The following is an 8,482-nucleotide window of genomic DNA, read 5'->3' on the forward strand; positions in this document are numbered from 1 at the left end:
AAAGAGATTGGGAGGAAAAATACATATTTCCTAGATGTTTGTTTTAATTTTCCCGACTTATTTTACTTATCAAAGAAAAATAAAATTTCCCGACTTATTTTTCTGAAGGAAATACTAAAAGAGTTGACATTTCAGGACATGTAAAATCACTCTAACAATCAAATTAATATAGAATTTGAGAGAGTATGGGGATATATAAGTCAAAATGATGTACTTTGCGTTTTCTCTTTACCTATTGATATAGAATAATGATAAATGGACCCCTCCACTGACATACTTCCCCTTTACTCTCCTGACGTGGGATGTGCATAGAATTATATATATATTTTTTTTCGTGGGATACACAACTACGCATCCTCATAAATATGTGCAATTGTATTTTCCGAAGAACAAAATTCATGGTTATATGCACATGCCACATCAGGAGAGTATTTTAGAAAGGGAGTCAAAAAATACGACTCATGGATATATTTTTAGAGACGTAATTTTCTGACTCGAAAATTTTCACTTGATAAGTAAGTGGCCGACATGGGTAGGGCACAAAACCATAGATCTTTTCTCGAGGATACACACAAGGAAAACGATCAACTGTTGTATGCCCTTGCCACATCAGCCAATAAGTATCGTGCTGTCGACTCAGGCCTCAGTGTCATGTCATGGTTAGTTGTGAATGGTTTGGTATTGACAATGAAACATGGGTGTGTGGAGTAGAATTTCAGCAAATCTAATTACACCTAATTACAGTATCAAACCTTTGGAAATCACCGTTTTATATTAAAACCAGATATGGAGATAAGTAAAAAAGATTTTTATTACAAGTTCACATCCCAACACCCTTTCAAATTCACATCCCCAATCTCATAAAATCACCCATTTTCCCTTCCTCCCACCAAATGAAACATTAAAGATTCAAATTTAAAATCAACAAAAACATATAAAAGTTTAGTCTTAAACTAAACACCAAGCAAATTCCTCAAAATACCCTTGGCTTTGCAACAATGGTGGAATGCTTCAGTATGTGCAAACTAAATTGCCCACCCTTCTCGGCTGTGTCAAGCTTGCTCTGTCCTGGTGGGGGCAAGAGCTCGAAATTCTGCACCAAACGGCCCAACGTGATACCTAGGATCGGCAATGCAAGTATAATTCCAGGGCAACTCCTACGTCCTACTCCGAATGGGAGGTATCGGAAGTCGTTACCATTGGCCTCGACCTTTGAATCTTCTTCCAAGAATCTCTCGGGACGGAATTCCTCAGGATTCTTCCAATGAGCTGGGTTGTTTGCGAGCCACCAAGCGTTCACCAGAATCTTGCTTTCAGCTGGAACATCGTAACCACCGAGCTTGGCGTCATGAAGGTTCATGTGTGGTACCAATAGTGGGATAGCCATACGAAGACGTAGTGTTTCCTTGATCACGGCTTGGAGGTAAGGGAGTTTTAGGGTGTCGGGTTCAGTGATTGGCACGCCTGGTCCAAGAACCGTGTCAAGCTCTTGTCGGAGCTTTTGTTGGATCTTGGGATGGTTTACAAGCTCGGCAATGCCCCATTCTATCGACCATAGTGTGGTCTCAATCGCTGTATCATCATAAACAAAATGTGAAAGTTTTAGTCAATGTTTCGAAACATGAAAATTTTAAACACCAATGTTCATCAATTTAATCCAATGATAATCAACATCAATAAGTCAAATAAATACTAATTAAATGTATCAAATATCTTGAAAAAACTAATATTTCAACAACGTTGACGACATATATTTTCTTTCTATTTTCCAAAAAAGTTGAAGATGTAGGAAAAAAGTATTACCCTTGATGTTTATGGTGTCAACTTTTGGAGAGAAAAATCAAAGTTTATGATTAGAGATTGAAAATGAGGGCATATAGGTTAACTTTTGTTAGCCTCTCAAAGAAGATTGAATTCAAAAAGGGTCCACGGTTGAAAATGAGGGCATATAGGTTAATTTTTGTTAGCCCCTTAAAAAAGATCGAGGTCAAGATGGGTAGGTGTGCCTCAATCACACCTACTTCTACCTATTTTTAAAGAATCCACCACTGTAAAACAGCAACATATTCCTATTAGTTTAAAGAAAATGAACCAAATTAAGAATAAAAAAAAACTCTCTTCTAGGGTCAATTTGATTATAGAGAAAACCTTTTCAATAGAAAATGAATTTCTTTGAAAAATGAAAATGGGAATAAATATTGTAGATTTACTATTGATAGACGAGAAAATTATTTTTCTATGATGTGGGATTGGAAAGTATTTTTTCGACAACAAGGTTACCATAAAAGCAATAGAAAAGTATCCCTAACCACTTCAATAAATATATTAGCAAATGTTATCTATGATATGAAACATGGAACGCCTCGGGATACTCAGAACAATGAATCTTTTTCCTGTGTATCCCGAGGCAAATGATCTATAGACCAACTCGGATAATCTGACTGAGGCATGTGGCAATACTCAACCGACACCTCAAACGTGACAAGCTCGAATATCGCAGACTACTCTCTTCGGGATACAAAACTGTACTTTTTTTAAAAAAATGAGGAACTGTAGTTCTGTATCCCGAGGAGAGAAGATCTACAGTTTCCAAGCATGTCACGTCAGTGGTGTCGATTGAGTATGCCACGTGGATAAGTCAGATTATTACGATTAAATATAATTGATCTCGCAAGGAACTGATCCAATTCTTATTGGATGGATCCGAATTGATCCAAAATTGACCCGATCCAGATCTGATCCATTGACAGCTTTCAAAAAGCTACACAAAACTTTAGATCACGTGGACGGCACATTCACCAAGAAAAATTTCCTAATAAACCTTGGGAAAAACTTTTAATGTGGGGGTCATAATCTGACTAACTTTTTTTTTTAGGCTTCCCCACAGAACCGTACAACACCATACAGCTGTCCTTGTCTATCCGAATCAAAAGGATCTACGGTTCAGATTATTACGACTCTTTAAACATTTATATTATTCATATATTTAAAATTACCAAATTGCCCATTTAATGTTGAAACATACCAGCAACGTTGATGTTCTCGACGATGTAAAGGACATTGTCTTCGTTGATCTCTCCCTTCTGCTGCGCATCAAGAATGTGATCTATGGCGCATTTTAGGCCATCTGATCCTTTCGTGCTTGCGATCTTCCTGTAAGGATATAAATGTCCATAAATTTAATTAAGGGTCTTATTAAAGTGCAAAAAAATACACTTTTGGAAATTGGAATATGAGGGTATTTTTGGTACAGAATCCAATTTTCCAAAGTGTAATAAATTAATTAAAATACGCCAGACCTCTTAAATAATAACTAATAAATGGTAATAAGAGACGTTTTAGGAATCTCTTTCTCCCAATAATAAATAATACACAGTGACCAGCGAAGTTGTACACTAGAATTTCCCTTACAAGAAAGATTCCAATTTGTTGTCTTCCCTTATTATCTATTTCTGACTTGCCCTTTAAAAAGTCAATTTAATAAGAGAGCTTCTATTGCCACACCAACTTTTTGCTAATGCCACCATCAAAAGATGTGTGCTAATTTTTTGGTGATTTACCTACGAACTGGGTGAGGTCAGCAAAGTTGGTGTGCCAATAGAATCTCTCTTTAATAATAATAAAAAAATGGGTCTTTTACCCAAAAAAAAAAAAAAAAGGAGAGAGAGAGAGAGAGACTATTTTCCTTCACCACACACTACTACTTTGTTTTCTAAAATAATCTCACACCTTCCTCGTGTTTACAATATGTGATTGTAATACTAACCAAACCTAGAAAAAGAAATGGATCCACAAATATAGTTTGTAAAGCAAGCAATTTAAAGTATTAAAAAAAAAAAAAAAAACCCAAATCAGATAATTTTTGGAAAAAAAAAAAAATTTACTTACTTTCTCTCATCAAGAAAATAATCCTTAAAGAGCTGCAACCTCCTATCCTTAACTTCCTTGCAAATCTTCAAATAGCCTCTCAAAAATGGCCTTAAAATGGGAATAAAATCCCCATAATTATACTCAAAGCTCTGTGCCAATCTACTTCTCTCTCCATTCAAAGCTTTCAACTTAACAAACAATGGGTCCTCCTCACTTTCAAATCTCCTATCAAACATGATCCTGTACATATTGTTGTACATCATAAGTTGCAAACGTTTTCTCAAAACAATCCCAGTCGTTGATGCCTCAGGATTCTTCATCACATCTTCCACAACTTTGGAGATCTCAAATTCCCACCCATGTCTGTACTGTTGTACTACTTTATTAGTAAAAAAAGGAACGGTCATGATTCGTCTCATCTTTCGCCAATGCTCACCATAGACCGTAAACACCATATCTTGACCTTTACCTGTAAAGATATCGAACACAACGTTACGGGTTCTTGACCCGAATTCGACTCCTTGTGTGTGTAAAACGTCTTTAGCGAGTTCGGGTGATGAGACCACAACCAGGTTTCGTTGACCCATTCGAAGGAGAAGTATGTCACCGAATTTACGGGCTAAATCGGTGAGATTTCTATGATTTAGATCGTCACCGACTTGAAGCCAGTTACCGAATACCGGAACAGGGAGTGGACCTGGAGGGAGTTTTAAGCGCTTACCGCGCATTTTAGAGACTGTGATTGCTAGGACGATAGCGAAGAAGAGGCCTAAGAGAGTTTTTTCTAAGAGAAGGAGATCCATTTTTTGGGGCGTAAGTTAGAGATCAATGCGCACTGCGCACAATAGAAAAGAGGGGGAGGAGGAGTGTGATGGTGTTAGAACTTGGATGGAAGTGTGATGGTTTTTATAAGTGGTGGTGAGGACAGAGGGTTAGATGAATGGCTGTTAACGTTTGGGTGTGTTGTAGTTGACGGTGTTAGATTTAACGGTGTCAATGGAAGGTTAGGAGAGGGGTTTTGGAAGGGAGTAGGTAAGATGGTGGGTCGGTGAAACTTGATTACTGTGTTGGACGTGACAAGTGTCCAACAACAATATAATGATGCCACGTGTATTTCTTAAATTGAATAACAACCCAGTTGAGAGCTCTATTGGTACCCCAATTTTTTTTTTTTAGCTTATTACACCTCGATTAAAAATGTGCGGAATCGTGATAATTGGACTACCCCACATGGTACTCGTTCTGGAATCATAAAACTGTATACCTCGGGATACATACTTTTATAGGAAAGTGTAATTTTTATCTTGAGACGTACAAATCTACGATTCCCTAATTTGTAAGGTCAGGAGAGCCGATTGAGTGTGCCATATGGGATAGTCAGATTATCACGACTTAAATGTATGTGAGTCAAGTCTTTGTACTATTTGAAGATTAATGATGAACGACGTGATAAATATTATGTGGTCTATATGCAGATGATGGGCCAAGGGTATAGAACCGCATATCTTTTTTTCTTGTGTATCTAGAGAAAAAAGATCTATGATTTTGTGTCCTTGCCATGTTGCGTATGATTTACCGCGTCCATCGATCATGACTCATGTTTGAATGGTGTATTCTAATATTTAATTGGGGTATGATAAGTAATATAAGAAAAGGAAATGCTAACGTCTAATGGTCTTTTTTTCAATAATATTCTTTTTTATTTTATTTTTTAATGAAAAAGACAAAGACATGTTAGTTTTTTTATCTAATAAATACATTTATTATGTTGATATTAATTATTAAAATATTTATTAAAAAAAAAGATATTTAATTCAAAATACTTAAATGCTATTATGTAAATAAATATTTATTGTGTAAAAGACCAATCCAACTCATGGTTTTTAAATTCGTCTGAGACCGAGATGTATCGCCCAAGTAACTCGGTATCGGAGCCCAACGAGACAAACTCACAAAGTGTTATGAGACGACCGCGTATCGTGAGATAAGCGAGTCGTCTTGAATGATATTTTCGATTATCTCAGATGATACGGACGATACAGTGCAGTAAAGTGTTTAACTTGCGAATTCAACGAGACGTCTCGGACGAGATTTTCAAAATCTCATTTGAGTAAATCGAGACAAATGAGTTATGCCTCAATCTTCTATTCTTTCACCTCCAAATCGATTATTTTTTTTAATTTTATATTTTTTTAGATTTATTTTTTTAATAAGAATCATTTCTAAAAATTTTCAGAATTTTTCAGATTTTTTAAATGGTTAAAAATCATTGTCCCAATGTCGAACGAGACGAGATACCAAATTTAAAATCCATGATCCAACTTAATCTTTACTTATTAAAAGTCAAAACATGAAAGAATATTATTGAGAAAAAAATTATTGAACAATGCTAACTTCCTCATGAAGTCTTGTACCCTAGCATTCCCCTTTAAGAAATTGAGTTGTGATAAGTAAAAGTTAGGCTGCCAATAACAATTTTTTATATTTTCCTTTGTTTTTTTTTATTTTATGAAAATGGAATGTGACGATACCTTAGGTATCTTGTCTTGTTCTATTTACATTTTATACTTTGTCCATGAAAGGTGGACTTAGAACAACTCATTTTCTCAATCGTTGAAAATGAGGAAAATATATAATATGCTGTAGTGAATGAAGATGATAATATAATAAAGGGTTTTGTAAAAAAAAAAAAAAATCTTTTGCGGATATTTTTGGTAGAAATTAAATTTTGAAGGTGTATTTAATATAGCTTAACGTTTGTCCCAAGGGCACATGTTAGCAAAACCCTATAATAAAAGTAATTAAATAACTTAATAATCATATTATTAATGTTGGAGAATCAAAGTTGCTACGGGAACTACAATATAAAAATGCAACTGGGCCCACAGGTATGTGGTGATGGTGATTCATAAGCGGTAATGATGGTGTGGAAGAATCTGGGACCGATAGATCTTATCTCGATAACGGAGACTCTTGAATGGTAAATTATCTTTCCCCATAAAATTGTGGTCCTAATTTTAAATGTATGTGTATGGATCCTATGCTCCTGGGAGTTGGGTGCAACTGCACTCCCATTATCCGTCCACGACACTTGGTATACTCTCTTGAAAATGCTGAAATGACACAAAACACTTACTGCGATTCTCACAAGTCTGACGTGGGATGTGCACATAACCATAGATGTATTTCTTTGCAATACGAGTAAAAATTATCTATGGTTATGTGCACATCACATATCAGACTTGTGAGAATAGCAGTAAATGCTTTGTGTCACCCCAGCACAACTCATACTCTTTTGGGCCCACCATATCTATCTTGTTGGGTCAGTTCTGATTAGTGATTTATAACCATTCATTTATGAGTCATGATTTTCTGACACTCAACCTATATGTAATTCAAATTGACGTGACAAGGGCACAAAATTATAGATCTTTTTCTTCAGGATACCCAAGGAAAAAGATCAACAATTCTATGTTCTTACAACGTCAATCCAGTATAGATCGAGTGAAAATTTTCGAGTTTGAAAATCATTAATTTTTTTAAGTTTTTATTATTATTATTATTATGAATTTACAGAAAGACTTTGATTGATAAGCTAATGATAGAAACTTTTATGGTTCGGTGGGCAGTAAGATATCAGCCAAACTCCCCAAAGTACAATATCTTTCCTCAAGGAAGAAAAATAAAGGATTCCTTCCTTCCTTCCTTCCTTCCTATGCAACATTTATTGAGGAGGAAAATGATTGAATGCTCCCATGTCATTTAGAATTCAATTACCCAGAGACCAATCATGGACCTACAAATAAAAAAATGGGTCAGATTGGTGAATTCTAGCCTTCGATAGCCTCTAGCGCATCATAATCAAAATCCAACATATGAACTTGCTTACCATGTGCCGTAGTGTCACGGTCGTATTTCTTTCGAAGCGATGCCTTGCGGCGCAAGGGGGTCAAATCCACTTGCAAGCCTGTAATAATGATTTTACACACCAAACGTAGCTAGTAAATGAGGCAAAGCTTGGAGGCAACTTTGTTGATATAATATTGATTATACGGGGTAACGCGTTACAAAAGTATAAAGGTACGTTACAAAGTAATAGATGATCTTATGACACGCGGGACTTCCACAGAATTAGATTTGAAGGCTTCAGTCAATGTGGGTGTAAACCGGGGATTGGGAAGCACTAAACACCCTTCCTACAAAGAGTACGTTAAGTCTTTCCTAGGTTTCCAGAAGGAAACATTCAAAGTGGAGGTCGATTATACTCCCTTATTATAGAAATGCCACTAAGCTGACATATATGCCCTGGTACGGGGGTTGACATGGCTTCATAGTGAGCTTTAGATAATATTACATGGATGCTCCTAGGTGACTTCGGGGGGAGCTACACCTAAACTCTAGGTGTCAGAGTACATGGCCGTTACATGTGGGCCACAATCATCAGATCGTAAGCCCCAAAAGGGCATGTAACGTGAAATGTTTCAACTTAAGTACTGTTTTACTGGAATATAAATTATTTTTATTTAAAATTGGAAGGGATCATGCCAAAGATATATAATTTATTTGGAATATTTGGTTGTTATATTAACAAAGTCAGACGTCTGAATGTTTG

General features: G+C 35.9%; 1 protein-coding gene across 1 annotated transcript; it reads right to left on the reverse strand.

Annotated features, from left to right (window-relative positions):
* Positions 1-753: 753 nt before the first annotated feature.
* Positions 754-4,764, reverse strand: LOC147385136 (trans-cinnamate 4-monooxygenase). Its single transcript, XM_086425678.1, has 3 exons — positions 3,889-4,764; positions 3,026-3,153; positions 754-1,572 (listed from the first exon to the last, which is right to left on the reverse strand). Exons 1-3 carry the CDS (start codon positions 4,671-4,673, stop codon positions 974-976), a joined length of 1,512 nt encoding a protein of 503 aa, XP_086281804.1. The 5' UTR covers positions 4,674-4,764; the 3' UTR covers positions 754-973.
* Between the last annotated feature and the right edge of the window lie 3,718 nt (positions 4,765-8,482).

Source organism: Akebia trifoliata, chromosome 15, assembly GCF_017979445.1.
Source record: "Akebia trifoliata isolate Shusen 1 chromosome 15, ASM1797944v1, whole genome shotgun sequence".
NCBI lineage: Eukaryota > Viridiplantae > Streptophyta > Magnoliopsida > Ranunculales > Lardizabalaceae > Akebia > Akebia trifoliata.

Coding starts and splice junctions, on each gene's coding strand:
- LOC147385136 (XM_086425678.1), bottom strand. CDS start 4,673: ATGGATCTCCTTCTCTTAGAAAAAACTCTCTTAGGCCTCTTCTTCGCT. Junction 3,154..3,888: donor TATTTTCTTGATGAGAGAAA/GTAAGTAAATTT, acceptor ATATCCTTACAG/GAAGATCGCAAGCACGAAAG. Junction 1,573..3,025: donor CGAGAACATCAACGTTGCTG/GTATGTTTCAAC, acceptor ATGATGATACAG/CGATTGAGACCACACTATGG.